At 41.7% G+C, this 25126-nt stretch overlaps 1 protein-coding gene across 10 annotated transcripts in view; it reads right to left on the bottom strand.

Annotated features, from left to right (window-relative positions):
• Positions 1 to 25126, bottom strand: part of BBS9 (Bardet-Biedl syndrome 9) — a 484737-nt gene that overhangs the window by 308146 nt on the left and 151465 nt on the right. For all 10 annotated transcript variants that reach the window (XM_065583753.1, XM_065583754.1, XM_065583755.1 and 7 more), the window contains one exon: positions 21170 to 21322. In XM_065583753.1, coding sequence (XP_065439825.1) covers positions 21170 to 21322 — 153 coding nt within the window. The remainder of the gene's footprint in view (positions 1 to 21169; positions 21323 to 25126) is intronic.

Here is a 25126-nt window from a genome sequence, read left to right as displayed (position 1 = left end):
TTGACTATGATAAATGTAGCATATCCACACTTGTTCAGTAAAAAAGAAAAAAAGGATTGTGAAAGTACAGTTCGAGAACATATACCATATCATCAGACAGGGGTGGAAGCTGCTTCAAGCAACACAGGGAAGGATACATGGAGATTAAATTCTGCCAGGTTACGGACATTTTCATTTGAAGATGCACAGTTTCAGTCTATCCCTTCCAAGCATTTCGGAGGAGTGGGAGGACCTAGTCCTTGTAAACATCATCTCACTAAATCCATTCCAGCAGAGATAAAGAGCCAGGTTTAGAATACAGACAATGTTCTAGAGTACGGTGATCAGATGTAGTAAGATTGTAACCTGGAGCGACTGACAAAATCATTTCATTTGTAGTGATCATTCAAATTTTCCTATCAAGCAAGGGATTGTGGAGGCTGCATAATACTGACAGCTCCCTACATCACAGAGATTAAATGAAGGAAATCATGTGCAAAAGTCTCTTGTTTTAAAGAAAGAAAAAATCCATTGCAGTTACGTTAGTTCCTGGACTTTGAGCTGAGAACACCGTAATATTTTGTTTGGAGATGACAGAGTTCTTTCATCCCCACTTCCCAATTCAAAGATTACTTATGAATAATACCAATCTAGTTAGTCTGTTATTTAGATTGGTTTCCTTAAAAAGGTAGTCACTAAAACAGATTAATTGTACACAGCTCAACTCCATCTTTTGGCTTCCTGAAATAGGAAGTAAGATGAGCTATCATATTTGCTGATGGAAATGTCATGGCCTGTATGTCTGTTTAAGTGAAAGTGCACCAGGTGTTCTTGAGACTGGTTCTTCCAAGTCAGTTATGTCTCAGATAAACAGTCATCTGAGTCTTTATGTGAATAAGATACGAGGATATATGTATGCCTAGTGATACTTACAAACACTTGACTTGAAGTAAGAAGTTGCCACCTGGATATTGCTTGCCAAATTCCTGAAGGCGGAAGCTACTGCAAACTTACATCCCTTTGTTACTCCGTGCGGTGAATTGCTGGAATAATTAATATATTAGAGCCGAGACTGTGCATTTGGTATGGAATACCAAAACTTTCTGCCTTCCCATGCTGGGAGTAACAGCTTTTTCCTCTGATTTTGACACAATAAAAGGAGCATTGAATGTTTCCTGTCAATAATTTAAGCTTCGGCATTGTCCTAAACTTGGCACTCTATATGATTCATAAATGACTCCTCATCAAGAAATTATCTCTTGACACTGACTCTGACTCTCCATTCTGTGAACTGTTGTAGGAGCTGCAGACTAGTTCCTCTTTCACTCCATCAAATGTAGACGGGATTTTGTTCTTCCAATCTCTAGAGTGATTCCTGTTGATCAGTCTATCTGCTTGGGCTAAGGCTGGGGTACAGGATTTGACCTTAAAAGTGGTTACCATTATTTTGTGCCTCGGCACATCTATGCATAGGTTCAACAGTGCTTCAAACCACACATGGTTAACAATGCAAAGCAATTGTCACCAGGGCCTTGATGCTTTAACATTTTGTGCCATCAAAACACAGGCACATTTCACACAGAATACCTCGCTTTTCAGTGGTTGGACATCTCTCATGTTCCCCATAATAAAATAACTTACTTGCTCCAGTATTGTTCATCAGTTGAAGAGTGTATTGCAAGCTGAAGAATGTTGTATGAAGGTTTTTGTCTGTCACTGGAGCAAGTAATTGCTACTTTAAAATACAGAATTCTTGTGCCAGCCATCTTGATATATGCTTCTCAAGAGTAACCAGCATCTTTTGGATGCCTTTGGACTATCTCTTGAAGCAACTGGGGTGGGAAGAAAATTCTGATAACATCCTAATGAGGCCACACTTAAAGCTAAATAGATCCTATGCAAACAGAAATATAATCCCATTCTGAATGCAGTAAAACATAGTACTTTAATTATTTTAATACCCACTAAGCCACTTTTAGTGGCTATTAAAATACTATAGCTAGCAGGAAAAGCAATAAAACAAGAGAAGCTATATATAACTCCTCAAAAACACTGCATATTTAGTTAAACCAAAGATTTATGTGTTGGGTGTAGATCTCACTGATATTATCAGGGGAAAATGACTATTACACCAATGGGTGTGATATATAGCCTTTGAGTTATGCATGGTGAACTCTAATGCTTTTGCTTTGAGGTAAATGTCCTTACTAATCAAACTATGAATCATTCCCACAATGGCATGTTTCTGAGGCCATGTGTGTCAAAAGTATGACTCTAGAGAGAATACTCTATCATTGATGACTGGTTCTGAGGTCTTTATCAGTCAATTAATAGACAAGTAAAGGAGTTAAGTGGCTTGGGCAAAGAATTATGGACCCTTAATGCCATTCTAAATTTATTTTAATGAATAAATGTAATGACTTTTCTAACCGCCCCCATAACTTTTCTTCGGTGTCCTATGCATTGCAGGTCTAAAAAATAATCACAGCATATTCATCATTGAAGCTCATTTTATTCTATACTCTTCCAGTAATGACTATTTTAAAGCACTTCAGAAGTTGGATAATAATAACTGTTTAAAGGGTTTTTTTGTAAACAGACAGATTAACTACATCTGTTTAAAATACTGTAGGTGACACATACTTATTTGACATCATGCCCGCGCCACCATTCACTGCCCTTCTAAGAGACTAAGATTTAGTTATAGGCATATAAGGATCTTCCTGTCCAAAATCAATGGATAGTGAAGCAAGCAAGGTGAGAGGAAAGATCATTAAGAGAAAGAAGCTACTGATTCACACCTGTAACATCTTTTGTGTTAGCTGATTATGGAGTTGAGTTAGCATCAGTTTTCATAGAAGTAAATTACTGGCTCTAATCTCTGGATGTATGATGCTGAAAAAGGGATTTTTGAGAAAAAAGATTTAGAAATGGAGTTAGAAATGGTGATCAAAACAAAGGTGAGGCAGATTAGTGTATGTCCATACGTATCAAACTACAAACTCTATTTTGTTTTGTGAGCGCCATTTTATTGTAAGAATGTGCTGTGCCTACACTTTTGCCTTTTACCCTCCATCTTGTACTGAAACCTCCTGGGCCATTAATATAGAAGGCCTCCCACTCAAATGCAAGCACCCTCCCTAAGACAATGAGCTAACTGTCCCCACACTGAGGAGCCAGTTCAACTAAGTCAGCTTGTAACCAAGCAATGGTTCCAGTCCCACCCTGTCAGGTTACCCTCCTCGGTGACTTCAAGTTGCTTGTCAGGTGATCCACTGCTTGGTTACAAGCTGACTTAGCTGAACTGGTTCCTTCTAAAAGGGCGGCTTTCTTCCCAACAATCTTAGAAAGGGCAGCAGAAACAGGACCAGAAGCAAACAAGGTTGATCAGGAGTTGAGAATGCTGAACACCCTGAAAACCCACTAACCAAATCCCAAAGGGCTCTTGGTATGGTGAGGAAAGTGAGCAGGTATTTATGTGCAGGTTTTGTTGTTTTCCATGGATCTGTATATCTCTTGTGCTGTCTCGGGGCATGTCTACATTTACCTCCGGAGCGATCGATCCAGCGGGGGTCGATTTATCGCGTCTAGTGAAGATGCGATAAATCGACCACTGAGCGCTCTCCCAGCGACTCAGGTACTCCATCGGAGCGAGAAGCGTAGGCAGAGTTGACAGGGGAGTGGCAGCAGTCAACCTACTGCAGTGAAGATACCGCGGTAAGTAGCTCTAAGTATGTCGACTTCAGCTACGCTATTTTTGTAGCTGAAGTTGCGTAACTTAGACCGACTTGGCTCGCGTCCCCTCCCCCCCCAGTGTAGACCAGGCCTAAGAGTAAAGGGTGTGCATGTATTTAGAAGTTTCTTTGAGGAGACTGTGTGTTGCTTGCTTTCACTGTCACATAGTCCAAGGAGAGGGAAACAGTAAACCAGCAGGTCCACAGCTTTAGAGGAACTCTGGGAGTGGGCAACAGGTACTGGGAGGCCTGTGAGAGCTGACACCGGTTTCAGAGCCTAGGAAATTGGACCATGGGGTTTCCACTGCCAAGAAGGATCATCACACACAGGGCCCGCACCCAGAGTGTGAATCTAGATGTAAAGAGCCAGACAGACAGTGCCTAAAATTCTGCCCAGCCGCAGCAAACCAAGAGCACATGAGACACAAGGTCTGAGTAGAGTACAGCAGCCTAGTAAGTGTAATAAAAATGTAATAAAAGGCAAAAGGAAAATTCCTTGAATGTTTATGATTCTTGTATCTGATTCTCAGTCATTTGTCAGAGAATTGATAGTTTACATGCCTAAGCTGTAATAGGAACTCTCATTCTGAAGTCAAGTGTCATGAAAACTAAACAGAAAAATAATGATGTAGCTAGGGAACAAATAAGCTATTTTTACAATTTGCCTTCCCCTACGCACTGTTATTTATCATCCTAGATCATATAAGGCCAGTGGAAAATGGAGCATAAATCAAGGAAAGGCAGTGTGTGCAAATTTGGCATAAAGCTCATCTTTCTACTCCCCGAATCTGGAAGCTGCTGTCTACCCCCATCATGGTAGTCGTTTAGTGCCTGGAATGTAAAACCAATAACAATAGTGAAATCCTAGTGGATGTCATGGAATCTCTGGCACTTCTTCCTTTTCAGGGTAAAAACTCTGCCTGAGGTAGGGTTTTGATTTATTCATTTTTTAAGGTTGATTTTGTTTGAGGGTAACATGCACTGCTTTGGGGATAGCAGTTACAGGGCAGGCTCTATGTTTTTTGCCGCCCCAAGCAAAAAAAATTTTGGCTGCTCCCGACCCCAGCCCTGGGCTCTCCCCCCCCCCCCCGCACCCCCTGCCGCCCCAGCCCTGGGCTCCCCCCCCACCAGTGATGACTCCGCCCGCTCCCCCCTCACCTCCAGCCGGTCCGGCGCTGGCAGGGTCAGGGTAAGCAGCGGGGCTCCTGGGCCGCGCCTCAGCCCAGGGTCCCTCCATCCAGGGCTCCCGCCTCCAGGACCGGCCGGGACCCGGGAGGGCAGAGCCGGAGAACCACCCCGGCAGAGGGCTGAGGAGCCGGGGCAGGGTAGCCCCAGAGGCAGCGGAGCCCTGGAGAGCGGGACGCAAGCCCCGCACGACAGCGCCCCACCCTCTATGGCCCCGCTGCTGCTGCTGCTTCTGGCTGCCCTGCCACCAGTCCCTGGGTGGCTTGAGCCGCTTTGCCCAGCCCCGGCTGCAGCGCTGCGGGGCGGCCACCCTGCGGCACCTGCAGGTGGCTCCGTGTGCCCCAGCCTGAGTGTCCCCCGCTCGAAGCCTGCCCGGCCCAGCCACAAGGTGTGGGCGCTGCTCCTCCCGCGGCGCGAACTGCAGTGGCCCCAGGGCACCCCCCCCCCGCGCATGACGCACTGCTGCTGCCAGGGCCAGCTCTAGGCTTTTGCCGCCGGAAGCAAAAAAAATGGCCAATATTTTAAAAAAAAAACAATATTCAATTAACTGTTGACAAATATCCAGGTTTATGTACATTTTTCCAGGCACCCTTTTTGACTAACAAATTTGCTCCATTTCTAGGACAGATCCTCCGATGGTTCAAATTGGCATTGTTCCAGTAAAGTCATTAGAACTACACTGATTTACAACAGGTGAGAATTTGGCTGTCTGTGCTTAAGATAGTTTGCAGCATAGTCTCACTGAGACCCCTGGGACTATTGATTATTCAATGGAGTAAGGCAATACTCAACAAGAGTATCAAAATCTGGCCATTGGTGTATTCTGCACTGTCCTCATAAGGTTTAGTGATTTTTATTTATTCTTGGCAGAATGTACTTATGTATGATTAGCTTTTGTTTATTTGTAACTTAACTTTTACACCATCCTGAGTATCAATTTAAACTCTAGAGACAAAAATTGTTCCTTTAAGGTAGAGTTGTTATAGGTAAGACTGGAAACACAGTTTCCATCAGAACTCTATAATGCCTTATCTGTTTAATGCTTTTGCATTTGATTTTTTTTTTTAAAGGAAATCATGCAAAACACTATAGGCCCAATCACTCAGTCCTTACTCAAATAAAATTCTCCCGGATATGAATTGGTACCCATCACGAGGAAAGACTGCATTTAAATCATGTATGTGTCAGGGAGTTCAAAGTCAAGATTTCTAGAGTGAGACAGAGACACACACACACACACTCTGGCCTAATGCATGTGTATTACAACAGGTGGAGGGACACTTACTACATTACTGAAAAAATACCATGCAAGATCACATAGCATTCAGCAAATAATATAAAGAAACTACCTTTCCTCACATAACCAGAGAAGTATTTTGGTAGGTATGTGGTTCTCAAACAATATGCCACCATCACTGCTTGAGTATGCTGTGAGATTCAAGTTCAGTGAGAAACACACACGCAAAGAAAAGAACGGTTCTTTCTCATATATAGTCTAAGCTAGGGAGCAAGTCAAGACTGTACCCTGGAACAATATCCATTCCATCACATGAAATTCTCAGTGAAGATGGGAAATGGTCAGGTGTATCTAATAGGGATGGAGAGATATTTGAGCTCTGAAATAACCCTCATTCACCTCTCTTTCTTTCACATACTGATACAGTAGTTAGTAATATATGGTTGCAACAACATACAATAGACTATTTTTTTAAAATAGCAATCTTGGTTTCAGGATATCTGTGGACTTTGATGCTCTTTCCATCACTGGCTGATTTTGACAGCAGACCACATGGTGTTCTATTCTGAACACGGCTGTTTGGTGGGGTTGGAGATTTAAGGCTTTATTTGTGCATGATTAAAAGAACAGAGGTTTTAATTAACATAACCTATTTGTGCAAAAAAGTATTCAAGTGTAAAGTTAAATTCACTGAAACATAAATCTAAATAAATGCCTGCTCTAAAGTTCTATTGTTTAATGATGCAATCAGTCAGTGCTCTGAAGACATGTGCGGAGTTCACCATCAGCCCACAATACAGAAGCTGCTAGAAGATCCGCACTTCTATTGGACCAATCAGTGGATAAAAGTAGGTAGTCCTCAAATAGTGACTTCATGAATGAGGACAATGTCAAAAAGCTAAACTCTTTTGCAAGGAATTATCAGAGTGGACAACTTGCAAATATTTTCAAAAGCTTAACAAATGTCTACCTGTGTTACAGACCCATTGGTGCCAAATGGCAAAGGATTCACTGTTCTTTACAAGCAACTCATGTCTCAGACATGACAAACTCACTACACCTAATATGCCACTTTCACGGTATTTATCTATCAAGAGTAGTATGTGAGATCTCTGAAAGCTTGTCACTTACCAATACTGTACTGATAATCATTGCAATATGCGTGTACAGGGAATATTAAGGAATAATGTAACTATACTGAAAATTATGCCCATATGGTCTTGGTGTGAGTCACTAGGGAATAGTATGTCTCAGTGATAGCATTCAATTGGGAGGGAGTTGTCACCTCTTCCTAGCCAGTGGATTACGTAATGTTTTGCTTAATTGTCCATCACTGCAACCCAGCAAAGTCAATGGAAAACCATCAAAGAAACTATAAACATTGAAACTGCTTGGAAGTGAAAAGGAACTATATGACAGTGAAGGAATAGTCCTGTCTGTGATTAAAGATAAAAGACTGATTCAGTATTGCACAGGGTGGAGAAAGACATCCATTCATTGATGAGGTACCTTGAATGAGCGGGGGTGCTTCAGAAATAATTGGGTCATGGCTTCTTGGGGCCAGCAAATGCTGGAAAAGATTGAACTTTGGCATGAGAATCTATTTCCCTAGATAGGAAAGAGTACTTGAGTAGCTGAAAGCCAACACCCAGTTGGCACAGGCAAGACTCCCTTACATTGGGGGCAGGTGGCAACAAGATGACTCAAAGCCCTTGGTGCCCCAAGAATTGTCACAACCTGAAAGGAGGAGGAATTCTTTGGGCCAATTATGTTGCTGTCAGGACAGATGGAATGGCTATGATGACAGAAACATGAAGGGACTGGGATCAATGGTGAAGGAAAGAAAAAGAAATCCGTTAATACTGGTGACGCACTGCATTCTTCATATTAAATGCTGTATTACCACAACAGTGCCCACTGAACTAAGGTAAGTGTTTGGGCAGTTGTGAAAATGACACAGCCTCATAAAATAAACATCCAGAAGTCTCACCATTTTTGGTTTGTTGCATAAAGGAACAGACTATCAGAGTTTGTTACTACATACAGAAGTAAGATTGGTTTCTCTTGGGGAATGTTCCTTGTTCAAAGTAAGGGAGAACTCATGGTATTTCAGGAAGAACCAATGTTTGTTGACCTTCTAATAGGTGATTTTTCGGTGCCAATATTGCCAGTTATGTGAACCGACTCAATGCAAGTATGCAAGGTGGAAATACTGGTAGATTTCATATGAAATTAACTTTTTGAAGATGACATTTAGCGGCAGGAAGTTTGGAATCAGGTATATTCCCATTCGCTGCTGATGCAGACTTAACTGGAAACAGTAAACTATGACCACCTCTCCATCACTGCAAGTAACAGAGTTATATTAGGTGAGAAACTCATGTACACATGAATCTGTTTAAGCTGTGATGCATGTGCAGTCTCCCTCAAGGAGCAACTAGCCAAGATAGACAGAGCATATGCTAAAGATAAAGTAGAGTGAATGGCACTGGACAAATTCTAGGTGCTGTAGAGAAAACACAGTGGAATTGTATCACTCAAGCTGTGTTATTGTTGTTGCTCTTTGCAACTATGTATTCCTGAGAGATAAGCTTTCCAACAAGGATGGAAATAAACAACAACATAAGAGAACAACTGAAGTCTGGAGAAAAGGAAGTGAGTTTGCACTAACAGCCACTGAACTCCAGTTCTAGCAGCTCTAACAAAAAAGCAAGTTAGGTTTCCCCTCTAATGGCAAGTAGGGACTTTTAAATTTAGAAAGGAACTGCTTAAAATGTGTGAATTAAAGTGTGCTACCAGTCAAACAAGGTAGAGAACCATTACATTAGGTAGTATTTCACTTTTTATAGTGGGTTAGGAACACCACTATAGTTAAGACTGAGTCAAGCTAACTGTTTAATAGCCAATTTTTCTAAGTTTTAGTCTATGTTTTATGGTTATGCAAGGAAAGATGTGCAAAGGAACAGAGTTAAGTTGCCACGAAATCTCTACATTCTGTATGTTTAAAATCTTTACAATTAAGTTATGAATTCTGAGACAAATTCCTGTGACACACTACTCAAAAACAGAAGGCCCAAAGACTCAAATATTTCAGCTTGGTTGTATACAATTGACTATAGCAGAGATATCACTGAGAGGGACTCTATCCCACTCCTCACAAAAGATCTCTGTAGTAAAGCATCCATAATCCTCCCTATCCCTTCCCCCAAAATTGGCATTGTATGGGCATTCTAGACATGGCTGATGGGCCTTTGCACCATTTAGATCTACTGGGCTAAAATCCATGTGGTCTAAAAGGACCAGTTGGCATATAAATTTCTTCCCCTATGATGTCTATTAGTGACTCCAGCTAATGCATGAAAATCCTAACAATGCATGTCAAGCTGCAAAGATCTGGTTCTTTTTCTGGGAATTAAGACTTCAGCTATTATCAAGCTACAAAAAAAGCTTTTAGCTTGGATGGCAGAAAACATCTTATAAAGACCACATTACCCTTTCAAGCAAACAACACATAACACAAGTAAGTGAGTATCACACACAACACACACAATTTACAAAAATACACTAAGAATGCTTCAGTCTTGTTCAATATTCATAGCCTTTTTTAAGTTAACAAACCTTTTACATAACCTCATGTGCAGCTCAGTTTTCCATACATTTGTCATACAAAATCCTTTCTTAAAATGAGAGCTAATATTGTATTCTGCTGTGTTTGGTCTTTTCAATCACCACTCAGGGCACTATAATTCACGGAGGCACAAATCCATCAGTTGTGACCCACTATTTTCATGGTAACCTCATGCGAGAATGAAATTTTTTTCTTCTGTTGTTCATAATGATTTTATACTTTCCAGTGTAATAGCTCTTTTTTTCCTGTCTAAGAGAGATCTGTAGCTGCTACAATTGCCAGTATTCAATCAAATCTATTAGAACTACATTTACAGGACACTAATACAAAAAGAATAATTATACCAGACAATATTAAACAGGGAGACAGAAAACACAACCGAAAGAAAACCTCTCACAATTATAGACAGTTGAAGGCTATTTATATGTTTTGCTCCCATCATGTAGAGGTAAGATTGCCATTTCCTTATAATGGACCCATTAATAGTTTTATTATACACTGAGGCAGGATGTATCAAGTTCTACATCTCCAAGGACTAATAAAAAAAAGATTAGATCACAAAAATGCATTTTTACAAAGGAAACAAGTGTGGTTTGATTAATTTTCCCTGGCTCAGGAGATTGTATTTTCACTCAAATAAGTAACTTTGTACCTAATTATTTTGTAAAGCTGAAAATTAGCATTTAAATTCCACATGCATTATGGAAATCATGATTTAGAAGTTCATTCTGAAATATACACCATGACATAAAAGGAATGCAAAGATAAAAGATTACACACAATTCATTTAAAACAGATACCAACATATCTGGGAAGTAAACTGTACTAGCTGGGTACTAATCATCATTAGGCCTCTCTCTCTCTCTCACACACACACACACACACACACACACACACTGTTGATATATTTTATATGTCATATCAGTATAGCAATGCTCATACAAGAATGGAAGGGAATAACCTATACTACTCTAAGGCACCTTTATACCAGTATAACTATATCTACACTAGGTGCTGTACCAGTATAACTTTCAGTAAAAAGTCCAATCCATTATCAAAATAATTATACTACAGTACAAAAACTTTAAACAGACTAGGTCTAAGTCCCAGTTCAAACAGTCTCTGTCTCAGAGTGACTTAAAACGTGTATAATGGGTAATACCAAATAAGCTATTCTCACAAACTTCAAATTGCCAACTTCTAGAGGAAAAGGTTTGGAATACTTGTAGAAGCTGTTGTTTTTACAATCATCCTCCCCCCAAAATCTTTATATTAAGAGGGTAATGGGAAAAGTCAAAGGCCAGAGTGTGGCACTTGGAGACAATTTTGAGTTAGAGGCAGTGCAGAGTTACTGGAATGTTCCTGGGGCAGAGGGGTAACATGTGCACTGTTGCACCTTCACAAGCATGCAGCATACTCCTGGCAGCTGTGCAGGTGACATGGAGTTCTTCTCATTTTCTTTTTTCTCTTGCCCCCAGTAGTGCAAGTAGAACGGTACCCTCCAGTACGCAGTACTGGCAAGAGATTTTTAGTGGGTACAGGGTACTGGAAAAACTAAAGGTGCAGAACACGGCTAGGGAGGACAATCATTCTTTATATGTCTGTAAGCAGAGTCAGGATGAGCTCTACCCTGACATCTGGTGGTGAATTATGGCGAGTGTGGAAAAGAACTCCAGGGGCTGATCTTGTTTGCATAGGCACACCCACTCGCCTGGCATGAAACAACAGCAACTGAAAGTGGTTACTTTGGCTGGTGTGGGATCCCCAGTTTCTCTGTTATTGGGGCAGGAAGAATAAAGTTTTGTTACCCTGATTCTGTGAATCAAGGCCAGTGAAACTGTTGTATGACAGAAGGATTGAGTGAGTCCTTCACCATTACCTAAGTAGCACTTGCTTGACAAGGTGCATGGGTTACAAAACCCAATGAATTGAGAAAGGATGGGGATAGGTATTTGTATCTGATGGTATGGGTCCCCTCTGAGGGCTTGACACACCACTTGTACCACCTCCTCTCTCCACTGTTGAATATCAGAGCTAACTTTGATTCTATTAGGAGTCTAGTTACAGGCTGCTGAGCTGAATTCACTTTGGGCCAATGGTGCACCAGCACTGGGGCTCCCCTACTGTGAGCTGAAATCACAAAAGAGCTAAAATTATTAAGAGCTGAGATCACTGAGTGCTGTGTTAACTAGTGGGGGAGCCTGAAGCTATATTGCTAAGCAGCTGGCGGAGCAATTTGTAGGGATGACTGGAGGAGCAGTGAGCGGCGCGGAGCCTTGTGGGGCCGGTTGGAGAGGCCCAAGGAACGGCGAGTGGAGCTGTTTGGGGGGACAGCTGGAGCGGCTCACAGGTCATGGAGCGGAGCAGTTTGTGGGACGGCAGGAAGTGGAAAGGCTCGTGGTGAAGGCTGTGGTGGAACCCCACGGAGAGATGGACGGACGGCCTTGGATCATGTAAGGTGCCCTTTAACACCCTGCATGCCCCCCCTTTTACTTTGGGGCTGCACTGACCAGGGACAGAGACTTTGGGGGTTTGTTAGACTTTTGGGACTTTGGGTGGTTGCTGGACCCAAGAGACTTTGGGGGTGTTGGACTTTGGGGACTCTGGGTGATTTTTGGGTTGCTGGATTCAAGAACCAAAGGGAAAGGACACAGCCCAATTTGCTGGGGTGGGTTTTTTGCTCCTGGTTTGTGTTATGAATCCTGTTTGTGGTGTTTTTTCCAATTTAATGCTGATGTTGTTTACCTCATGTTATTAAACATTTTCTGCTACACTCAAACTCCGTGCTTGCGAGAGGGGAAGTATTGCCTCTTAGAGGCACCCAGGGGGTGGTATGTAATTGTCCCAGGTCACTGGGTGGGGGCTCGAGCCGGTTTTGCATTGCGTTATTGAAACGGAACCCCTAGATAAAGAACCCAGCCCTTGTTGCTGCCAACTTAGATGGGCAGAAGGATTACATGTCTTTAACAGCACAATACATATGCTAACAGACAAACAAAGGTTTTGTTTAAGTTTGTTAGCCAGAGGGGAAGGGAGGGGAGACAGAAGGTGTTTAAACAGTGTTTTTTATTCTGTTTCTCCCCATTGGTCTGAATTATCCATGACATTCATACTGCATCACATCAAGTCCAAATCATTAGAGGAATGCCTCTGCTTGCATTGACCAGAGGATGTTTGGATTCTGAGGTCAGCCCAGCTCTGCAGCCTGACAGGAATCACGTGTTGTCCCCAGTATACATAGAATTCTTCTCTGCATCCAAACTAGTCTAACATGCATTTTCTTAACTGGAACTGGAGCAGCAAAACAAAGAAAACATATGCCTCATTTTCCAGCTTTGTGGGTGAGAGAACTACAAGTGAAGATTATAATTCTGGACACTGACGGCCTTAAACCACCTGCCTCAGGAATCTGCCAAGAACTTTGCTGAAAATTTGTTCCTCATCTTAGCAACAAAGCTAAGACTTATCACACATCTGCCCACCTTTATTCAAATGAAGCTCCTTCTGATCTGACAGTTCAGGCATTGGCAGTTTCATCCAAAACAATTTACAAACTTGGAATCGAATCCTGTAAACCCTTAATCTGCATGACTATGGACCACTTTTGTGGTAAGAGTTTCAGGAGTCTGTTCTGGTCCTATAAAGGAAGTTGAATCTCCCATTGAAATGGAATGTTTGGGTACAATACCATAATGCAGTTTAGGATACAGTTCTACTTAAAATTTGTCTTTTAATAAGTCATACAGATGCTGAAATGGCTCCTCACCCAACTCCCATATTCCATATAAACAGACAGAAATACTACATATTTGGGGGGTGGGGGAAGTGAGCAGTTAAGCATGTTGATGTTATATACAAACACCCATTTCATCACTGTACTGGAAAATATAGCTGAACTTAATTTTCTGTGGAATTTGAAGAAAGTTTAACAGCACCAATTATTTTCTGTGTTAATCAGTGTGTACCTGAAAAAATTACATGCCTTCTAAGAGAAAAGAATCAGTCCACACTTAGTGGGGGGAAAAATCCTTCCTACTGGTGTTCAGAAAAGTGCTACAAGACACATACATAACCTCATGAGCAGAGGGCAGAGAGGATAGCCTCCCAAATTATGACCAGCAAAAAAAATTAAATAAAATAAATAATAATAATACAATCTCTAGGAAGCAAAGGTTCACAGATTTGCAAACCTAAAAACCCGGGTTATGCTTTAAACCACCTCAGCACATAACTTTTTTATGTTCATAAACCTGGTAACTGAAAAGGAACACTGAAGGCCATTAACCTGAATGTGTGCCAGCCAGTATGCCCTCACTAATTAAAGGCTCTGTGTGGCAGGACTGGGGTAAAACCCCTTGAATGCCCTGCCAAAATGCTGGCCAAGCCCTGCGTTCTGGTAGGGAAACCAGATGCAGGGGCCCGGGCAGCCAGCGGAGAGCTCAGCTGCAGGCCCTAACGAGGGCCGGCTCATAGCAATGACTTGAGCTAAGTAGAGACAGCTGGGCTGAGGAAGGGGAGGGCTATTAAAGCCCTGGAGAAAGCTCAGTGAGGAGGCTAGCCTGGGAGGAGATAGGAGGCTTACATCTCTGTCTCCTCACCAAAGGCAGGGAGCCTCACGGTGGTTAGACCCTGGGAAGGGCCTTGAATGGGGACCGCTGCTGGTATATTGTGTCCAGTTCTGGTGCCCAGGAGGAGGTTGATAAATTGGAGAGGGGTCAGAGAAGAGCCATGAGAAGGATCAGAGGGTTAGAAAACCTGACTTGTAGTGGCAAACTCTAGGAGCTCAATGAATTTAGCTTAACAAAGAGAAGGTGAAGGGGTGACTTGATCCCAGGCTATTGGTACCTCCATGGGGAACAAATATTTCATAATGGGCTCTTCAGTCTAGCAGAGGAAGGTCTAACATGAACCAATGACTGGAGTTGAAGCTGCACAAATTGATACTGGAAATAAGGCGTAAATTTTTAGTGGTGAGAGTAATTAACCACTGGAGCGGTTGACTAGGGGTTGTGGTGGATTCTTCGTCGCTGGCAACTTTTAGATAGAGAGGGGTTGTTTTTCTAAAAGATCTGAATTGTTGTGGGGCAGTTTCTGGCCTGGCAGGAGATTGGACTGGATGACCACCGGGGTCCCTTCTGCACTTGGACTCTCTGGAGCGGCCAGATGTGCTGCAAGTGGCTACAAGAGGGACCCCCCGTGACTTTCCCCTTTGCCCTGTCGCCAATTAGAAGATGTTGCCCATCCACTTGCAGGCTGCATCCATGGGCCAGGGCTGCCTGCTGCCCCCCGGCCTCGTGCAGTGCCCTTCCATCAGCTACTGAGTGGTTCAGACCTTTATGCTACCCCGTGGGACTGGACCCTCCCATGGCGACCCCCCTACTAGAGCAGTCACGGCAGGTTCTGATTTTTACCTGAGATTTGGACACGCCTGGGCCAGAGAAAAGCAGGGTGCGATGGAGGTGGGGAGGGGCATATGTTTATGGAGGGGACGGTATGATGGGATAGCCTAATTTTGGCAATTAATTGATCTTTGATTATTAGCAGGTAATATGCCCAATGGTCTGTGATGGGATGTTAGATGGGGTGGGATCTGAGTTACTACAGAGAATTCTTTCCTGGCTGCTGGCTGGTGAGTCTTGCCCACATGCTCAGGGTTTAACTGATGTCGGGAAGGAATTTTCCCCCAGGGCAGATTGGCAGAGGCCCTGGAGGGTTTTCGCCTTCCTCTGCCGCGTGGGGCACGGGTCACTTGCTGGAGGATTCTCTGCACCTTGAGGTCTTTAAACAACGATTTGGGGACTTCAGTAACTCAGGCATAGGTTAGGGATTTGTTACAGGAGTGGGTGGGTGAGATTCTGTGGCCTGCGTTGTGCAGGAGGTCAGACTAGATGATCATAATGGTCCCTTCTGACCTTAAAGTCTATGAGCTGTTGGGGGGAATAAGAGGGACTACACAGTTGCATTGTAAATAAAGACACAAGGGTGAAGCACTAAGAAGGCGTGGGGACTCTTTATAGAACCAGCCAACTCAGTCACACCTGAACAGCTAAAAATTAACCTTGCCCTTTTAGCCTAAACAGTTATGTCATTGGCTTCATCTCTGTTGTTACATAACAGATAACAAAATTCTAGTGGGGCATGATGCTGGCACATAGGGTCTCAAGTACACGGTATGATTTTTCAGAATCTCTTTTGGGAATAGTCATGTACGTGAAATAGCTAGTACTTAGGATTATGCAACTTCTATGCATGTATCATCTTGGTATCTGAAGTTATGAATATTAGCTATGTTTACTACATGTTTGCTCCTGTGGTAATGCCCACAAGGTATTTAGCCAGCACATGAAGGGATAAGTCAAGTCGAATGGCCCATTAAGGAACACTTAGCTCACAATAGACCCTGGAAAATGCCTGTCTACACTTAATAGACTTTTCCTGTGAACATTCTAACTAGAATATGGGTGGGGGTGATGGACATGTAACTTGCCCATGTGATTCCAAACATCATCTTTCTCAGTGAGAACATACTTCCCTTCACTTGGCAGAAGGCGAGGCCCCAGGCTGGGGGCAGGGCGGAGTCACGTGCTCCTCCTTGTGTCCCTCCTGTGAGTGCAGTACAGGCAAGAAATAATTTCTACTTGCACAACTGCTTCCCTCATTTGGGATACCATGAACCCCAGAGCAGTAATAAGAGTGAAGTTACTGAAATGTTGTTCTGCTTTTACCCAAACCATCTAAAGCAGAAACTCCTTACTCCTACCTCCAAGCTACGCTTCTATGGAAGGGCTAAGCAGACTAGACCAAATGCTTATATTTTTCCTATAAATTTCATTAACTCCGTCAACATGTAGATATGATGCTCTCATTCTTTTCAATTTTGCTACCCCATTATAACGAAAGGTTTGCATGATAACACAGTTGTGAAAAAGTAGCATTGCAACTACACAGCCTTTCTATCTCTACATGCCAGCTAGACAGGGCAATAAAAAAACAAAACCAAAAAACAATGTGAACAAACTTTTCATTTGTGACTGACCACCAATGACTGCAACACAACTACAGGTGGGGCAAAAGTTGTCTGGGCTTACCCAAAGAAGGCAGTTCTGCTTTGTGGTTGGTGGGGAGGGAGGGGGAGAAGGAAGGTCAGAAACTGCTGTAAAAGGTGCTTTGCAGCAGTGACACACACACACACACATACACACACACACACCCCTTCCCCCAGGAATGTGCATAAAGATATGAAACCTGGGTGGGACAAGTCTCTATGTCCAAGCAGCAAGGAAGCCAACACCCGCCCTCCCTCCCCTAGTGGAGGCGAATGGCAGGCTGGGTTAGGAACTGCTGTGGGCATTACTCTAGTCGCCACTTTTAAAGGCGGGCTGGGAAGGAATTTTTCCCACACCACCAGAATTGGCTTCAGTGGAGTGTGATTTTTTGGCCTTCCTCTCAGCACATGTGAGGGTGGACCTTTTCTGGTCAATAGAAAAGGTGGTAGGCCATATGTAGCAACTTATTTTGTAATACTGGGTGGATGTTCAGTGCAGGTACTCCAAAGGGAGGGCAGTCAGTGACCAGATAAATGGCTTGATAAAGGACTTAAAAGGAGGTCCTGGATAAAGGAACAGAATGGGGGAGGAGGTTCGGGGACTCCTATGACTGGCAAGGCAGGGAGCCAACCCCCTCCGTTCTCATAGCCCTCCTAAACCCTCTCATGAGGCTGGTGGATGATAAGGTCCAAGCCATGGGTCGGCTGGGGAACCTGGACGGAAACAAAGGGGGGTTGGTGAAAGCCCCGGAGAAATGATTTAAATAAGCATGGATTTGCCTGCACTGTACACTTTATCTGCCAGATAGTCCCAGAGATCTATATAATAAAGTTGCAGCCTGATTAAAACCCATAACAAGTCTCCTGTCCTTCTTGCAGTATACCCAGATAATGAAGAATAACAGAGTGACAGCTTGTCTCTCAAAAGCTTGTCTCTCTCACCAACAGAAGTTGGTCCAATAAAAGATATTACCTCACCCACCTTGTCTCTCTAGTATGCTGGGACCAACACGGCTACAACAAAACTGCAACAACAGAGTTGCATTTAAATCTTATTTCCCATATTATACGAGTGGTTTTAATATAAAAAGGAGAGAGAGATGATTAATAAAACACAGCAAATAAGAATCATAAACACTATTTTATGTAAATATTTGAATGACTTAATCAGTGGCATTTCTCCAGAATATATACTCTGATACAAAGAAATTTAAGATTTTTGTATCGACTTCATCCAAAGCTCCCTGAAGTCAATGGGAGTCTTTGTCTGGGTATACAGCCCTGTGGTTTGCAGCAGTTTCTGGCGTTCTTCCTCTCTCCCCCCCACCCCCAACCACAAAGCAGAGCTGTCCTTCTTTGGGTAAGCCCACATAAATTCTGCCCCACCTTTAGTCGTGGTGCAGTCATTCCCATTAACTTCACTGTATGTTGAATCAGGCCACCACTCTTCAGTCCCACTGCAAATGTTCTGCGTTAATGAAAGTTACCAAATAGTTTATAAATTATGGTCCTCAAATAAATAATTTTTCCCCAAAGAAAATTTTAAACACATTTACTCTTAGTTTAAAATTTCTAATGAAATGAAAGAATTTTTAAAAAGTACTGTAACATTCATTCCAATATCACAATGATCACATGTTTAAGGGGACTTGCAGAGTGAGGTTTGTGCTATTCCTATTTACCCAGCTCGATTATTTCATTTTTAGTGATATATCACCTTCCCTCTACCCAATATTTTAAGCTATTGTTATTACTTAGATACATTTCCTCAAGTAGTCCAGAAAAACAAAAGGATTGAGCAGAAGTTGCAAAGAAGAAGAAAAAAGGAAGAAAGGTCTTAGCAAGTATAGAAAATGTCACCAATCAATTCCACATTCACCCACTGTTTCCCTTGTGACCCAAACGGCAAAATAAATAATGAAACAACAAAATAAATAAATCAATAAATTGCTTTCCATTCTAGCAAAACTTCTTAGGGAGCTTCAGGACTCAACCAATCATCACTTACACCAATTTAAAGAACCAGGACACGGACTAGCTAGGATATCAATATTGCTTTGGGTTTGAACAAACAGATGCTTTGAAAAGTTTTAGCCTATCTGAAGGAATTACAAAACCATAACTGCAGAAGTAGGCAATGAACCATGTTTTACTTTCTTGTAAGGTGCGGTGATGAGCATGGGATAAAATACCTAGATAGGTTCATTACATGAGCAGGAGGCACATCTCCTGCTCCAGCCTATGTAGGGTTAAAACTCATGCTCAGTTCTTTGGGTTTGGCTTCAACAACAAATTAACACAAAACACCAAACTGAACTTAGGGATTACAGTGGACGAGAAGCTGGATATGAGTCAACAGTGTGCCCTTGTTGCCAAGAAGTCTAACAGCATATTGGGTTGCATTAGTAGGAGCATTGCCAGCAGATCGAGGGAAGTGATTATTCCCCTCTATTCAGCACTGGCGAGGCCACATCTGGAGTACTGCATCCAGTTTTGGGCCCCCCGCTACAGAAAGGATATGGACAAATTGGAGAGAGTCCAGCGGAGGGCAACGAAAATGATTTGAGGGCTGGGGCACATGACTTATGAGAAGAGGCTGAGAGAACTGGGCTTATTTAGTGTACAGAAGAGAAAAGTGAGGGGAGATTTGATAGCAGCCTTCAACTACCTGAAGAGGGGTTCCAAAGAGGAGGGAGCTAGGCTGTGCTCAGTGGTGGCAAATGACAGAACAAGGAGCAAATGTTTCAAGTTGCAGTGGGGGAGGTCTAGGTTGGATATTAAAAAAAAACTATTTCACTAGGAGGATGGTGAAGCACTGGAATGGGTTACTTAGGGAGATGGTGGAATATCCATCCTTAGAGGTTTTTAAGACCTGGCTTGACAAAGCCCTGGCTGGGATGATTTAGTTGGGGTTCGTCCTGCTTTGAGCAGGGGGTTGGACTAGATGACCTCCTGAGGTCTCTTCCAACCCTAATCTTCTATGATTCTATGAAGCAAAGTCCTTTCACTACACCATGTCTAACAAGAACCAAACTATCACCAAAGTTTAATTCTAACTTTAATTCAAGACAAATTCTGCTAATAAGAATGCTGTTATAACCTTTTCTGTCAAGATGCCAATATATTTTACAAAATAAATCTAGTCATTTATAAACAACCCAGCCCAAATCTCCATGCTAATTATTGTGATTTTAGTACCATATTTTCCTAATTTAAAAAAGCCTCTCTCTTCTGGGCAGTGAGAGAGTCACACAAACAAAAGAAAATGACTGACTGTCTCTACAGAGGAAACAGTGAAACTGGTTATACAGAAAATGCTCTCAAATATACAAAGTAAATAGATTGAAGAGAGAAATATTTCTTTGCTCTCCTTCTGTTACAGTAGTTCTACATATAACTTCCAACAATAGTAGATTTAAAGAAAATTCAGTCAGAAATGTGATATTGAGTTGATTGCCCCCACAAGTATAAAGCCAGAATGTCAGATCAAATACAGTTCATGTCAACTGTTTTATTCTGATCATATTCTTAGGTCTCGAATCAGCAACTCTCAGGACACAGGAGGACTGCTTGCCTATGCAAAGCCACATTGACATCAATATGTGCAGCATTCTGTCCACGTGCTGAATGAGACTTAGTTTGATAGTTCTTTTAAAAATTAGATTCAATAATGTAATTTAAAAGCATCTCGGAACCATGCACCTACCAGGAGGCAACAACAAGGCAGGCTGGAGATGACAGACTAATCAGGTTTTCTAGCAGAAAGGCATGAAATGCCAAGAAAGTGACTGCTTGGAAGACAGAAGAGGAGCATGCCTTGGGACAGGGATGTCTCAAGCAATATGAGCTCAGGTAGTAACCAACACTGGGGTTTTTCTGTTGTTTTCTGGTAGGATAACACCAAACTGGGCTTATTTGTTTTTACTACTTTTATTGTAACTCTTGCATTCTGAAACCTTCAGGAAATAACCTTTGAGGAAGGACATGGTCAGCCTCAGATTATTTTGTTGTGACTGTTTCACCAGCCAAACCATTCCCACCAGTTTACAGTGCACCATAAAATATTTATACAAGCGATGAACTATAAAATATTTTCACATGAACTATAAAATATTTACACTATCCACATCAGTTTGGAAAGAACGATGTGCTGTTATGTTGGTGTGACCCAGGAGTAGAAATTCTGCGGTTATAGATTAAATAAAACCATTGCAAATCATCTGGAAACTTGCAGTGAATATTAGGTTAAACAAATTACAGTTTCCTGGTCTCGTGGCTGGTAAATGTAACCAGGAAAATACAGCTTATGTGCTTGAAACTTCAGCAACAATGTAGTGGGTTCATAAACAAATAGCACTGACCTGTCTGTAAGTTCCTTCTAGCAAGGTGTCCAGATGTTGGAGGGGAGCAGGTGTTTTGTCTTTGAATCGAGTTAGTAATCGTCGTTCAATAGCTCTAAATTGTATGGCTCTTTCAGACAACAGTTCTTCAAATTTTTCAGCATTCAAGCGAAGCTATAATTTATGGAGTTTCAAAAATTCAGGTTAACAATCTGATCCAGTAGATAGATTTTTACCTTCAAAACACACATTTATAATGAAATGGTAGAACAATAATAAAATTCTTGGAAAACTTAAGAGTATTTATAAATTCAAACAGCTGCCTTCTATGGTCACAGTAACTATTTGCAGCTTCTATTGGTGTGGTTAATTTCACATTCATCATGAGATCTACCAACGGGTTGTAATAATGCCAGCTATTATTGAGACTGAAAATAATTGCTGACAGCCACAGTAATTTGTGATAAGGCACAAAAATCTCATCATGAGGTCTTATGACAGGAGTGAAATTAACTCGTCACCACTAGCATATGAGGACTTCTCCTTAGTTCAGTATGCGTGTCTGTGGTACACATATATAACATATTCAATATAATACTCACTGCATAAAAAGAGAAGGGTTATGACTGTCTTTGAACACGATTTAAAGTAATAAATTCTGCCTTTGCTGAGATTAGATTTTCTCTTTTTGGGGAAACCTTCCCACCCCCACCCCAAATATCTGGAGGTCAAGTGTTGTAGCCACTTTTCTTGAAATAACCACAAAAACTTGGCAAAATGATATATCAAATATCCAGACAATAAAAATTCATACAGCTATCTGTATAATGATCTCTCTATTTTATTTTCCAGTACAAGTCCATATAGCACAACAATCACATAACAGAAAGACATTCTAAAAACTGGCTCTCCAGCAGTAACTGGAGTTCTCCAAATAGGTACTTTCCGCCACATGATAGGCACAATGCGAATACCAGAAGTCAGCAAAATAAACATTGCAAGACGTGCTGCTCCCAGAACATGGGCAATATGACATTAGACTTCCCTAATGCTCTCAAGTGACCATAAAAGGGGAACGGCAAAAAGGAGGCTGGCATAACAGAGGATACAAACCATGATAATGGATAATCAACATGATATCCACGTAGAACAGCTCAGGGAAGCTAGAGCAAACTAAGCAGTACCCTTGAGAATGGGAGGAAATAAAGAGGGAATTAGAAAATCTCAGATGATACTCTTGCAGTGCACCAAAAAAAAAAGCGTCTGTCAAAATTAACAGGGCGGGAAACATGAGGATTGCCACAGAACTTTGCTCTGTTCAAGAGAGAGGAGACTCTTTAACCAGATAATAAATACTGATGCACCTTCACAAGCCATCAGAATGGACAAAGGCTATGATATGTTAATTGGTAGCTAACTTACTATAGTAACAATCATACCAGTTTTTCAAACTTCAAAATGTATTTAGGCTTATTTAGGCTTCACGATTTATTTAAGATTGGTCAAAGTTAGCCAGTTAACAACATCCAACCTTCTATTTTTATCTCTCTAGGTTTGATCCTGTTCTGATTATAGTTAATGCGAGTTTTGCTAGCTTCACTGGGAGCAGAATTGGGCTGGTCGATACAAAGATTTACACAAACATTATAACTAGATGCTAGAGAAAATGTAATAAAATATTAAAATGATATCATGGAAAACAGGCTTGTGATCCAACTCAACCACTTGGGGGAAACAAAATGAAGCAGGGATGTGCCATGGAAACTTAAAATTTAGGCAAAGAAAAATACATGTCTACAGGGTTTCTGGCATAGAGACTCTCTCTCTTCTGTTTGCTCAGCACCCAAGACAACGGAGCCCTAATCTACATTACCGGTTTGGGGCAACTCCTAGAATATAAACGCTTAATAATAAGTCCAGCCTTTTCAGAATTCACTCAGCACTCTCCGTAATTTTACACACACTAAAGATTTAATAAATTAAACAAATAAAAATGTTACATTATTTAGAATATAGTAATGCTCGTGCTTTGGCATCTTTGGGTGTTTCAGGACTGTTGCTTTCTCTCATGCAAGAGAACTTCAATACCCAAATGGCAGCACACTACAGCCAAAAAAAGAGAAAACTCTAGGGCTATGAGCTATAATACATCATGAGCCATATCCCATTATTGCCTAAGGATACAGGCTAAAGCCATATGAGCTGTGTCTTAGATTAGCCATTAAAGAAAATGATCATACTCAGAAGAGTTATACAGTGACTAAAAAGGAAAATTAGATTTGGTTATAATAGAGTTTTTAAACTATTTTTGGAGCCATGTGTCAAATAAACCCCATGTAGGTTGAAATGATACTCCAAGGCACAAATATTTATGCCCAGTGTTTCTTGTTTTTTGACTCATTTTGGTCAACACCATTTTTCTAAAAATTGATCAGGTGGAAGCAGGAGCACACTTATGCAACTCACTTTGCGAAACTACTGGGGGACTCTGAAGCTAGGCTCAGGCCTACACAGATCCTTCCAAAACTTTATGGTATCCTGACTGGAACTTATGTCTTTCTCCATGATGGCCCCATGTCTCAGAGTGATGTGACAGAACTTTTAAAAATTATCTTTAATTTGTATGTCCATGTGTCACCACCTTTGCCCCACATACAGTATTTCAGTGGTTCTCAACCAGAGGTCCGGGGCCCCCAAGGGGGTCACAAGCAGGTTTCAGCGGGTCCGCCAAGCAGAGCTAGTGTTAGACTTGCTGGGGCCCAGGGCAGAAAGCTGAAGTCCCACTGCATCGGGCTGAAGTCTGGGGCCCTGAGCCCTTCCACCTGGGATTGAAATCAAAGCCTGAGCAACTTAGCTTCCTGGGGGCCTCTGTGGCATGAGGCTCCAGGCAATTGCACTGCTTGCTACCCCCTAACGCTGGTCCTGGCTTTTATATGCAGAAAACTAGTTGTTGTGGCGCAGGTGGGCCATGGAGATTTTTATAGCATGTTGGTGGAGGGGCCTCAGAAAGAAAAAAGTTGAGAACTTTGCGGTATTTTACCTTTGAAAAGAAACAGTTTTCAAAGAGCTATTCTCTTTCACGCAGCTTGCCAAATTCTAACTTACCTGGGGCGGTGGGCAGTACATTTAGTTTGGTTTATTTTATTTTTTATTTAATTTACACAAGCTAGCTAAAATATTGGGATTTTTTTATCATCATGGTCAGGAGGGAAACTGTGCAGGGTTTGTGCCTGGGCCAACAAATGTGTGTGATGATTTTGTAATGCTGCCTTAACAAAAGAGGTAACTGGAAGTCAATGTTTTTCAGTCTAAAGGGACTTTTTATGGTTAACAAAATGAGTCAGTCAAAACAAACGTTCATGGCTTCAATATCATGGCATTAAATTGTTAAAAATAGCAAATGTAAGTTGGCACATCACCAGCGACAAATTCCAGAGCGAGTCTCACCATTAAAATGAAGTGAGTAAGTGAGGAATTTAGAGCCAGATTATGGTCAGCTCCTGTCCAGATGCACAATGTGGAGAGTACACAGAGTATCATCCCCACTTGTATCACTTGCCCAGGGAAACCATATGCTCCCTAATCACAAGGGTTGCTCAAGGCTAACACATGCTCCACCTTCCAGAAATTAAACACATAATAATGGTTTTTAGAATAATTTTCAACAACACTTTACATTTTTGACAGTAATGGCTAAAATAATGTGACTTCAAGCACTAGAGAATTTTAGGCTTTATTACATTTAAACATCACTGACTTAAATAATTTTCTATTAAGAAATTAACTTCCATAATAAATAAATGCTTACCACTAATACAGACCTTTTCATCTTCAAAGACCTTTATAAAAAAGTTAATTAATCTTAATAGCTCTGAGATGTAAGTGTGACAGATATGGCAATTTCCTGCCATATCCTTGGGAGAACTCACTGAATTAAGTTTAAGTCTTTTCAGAGTCCACTGTATTAAATTAATGGTT

The sequence above is a fragment of the Chrysemys picta genome, chromosome 2, assembly GCF_011386835.1.
Source record: "Chrysemys picta bellii isolate R12L10 chromosome 2, ASM1138683v2, whole genome shotgun sequence".
Classification (NCBI taxonomy): Eukaryota; Metazoa; Chordata; order Testudines; family Emydidae; genus Chrysemys; species Chrysemys picta.
This window is presented reverse-complemented; position numbering and strand designations above follow the sequence as displayed.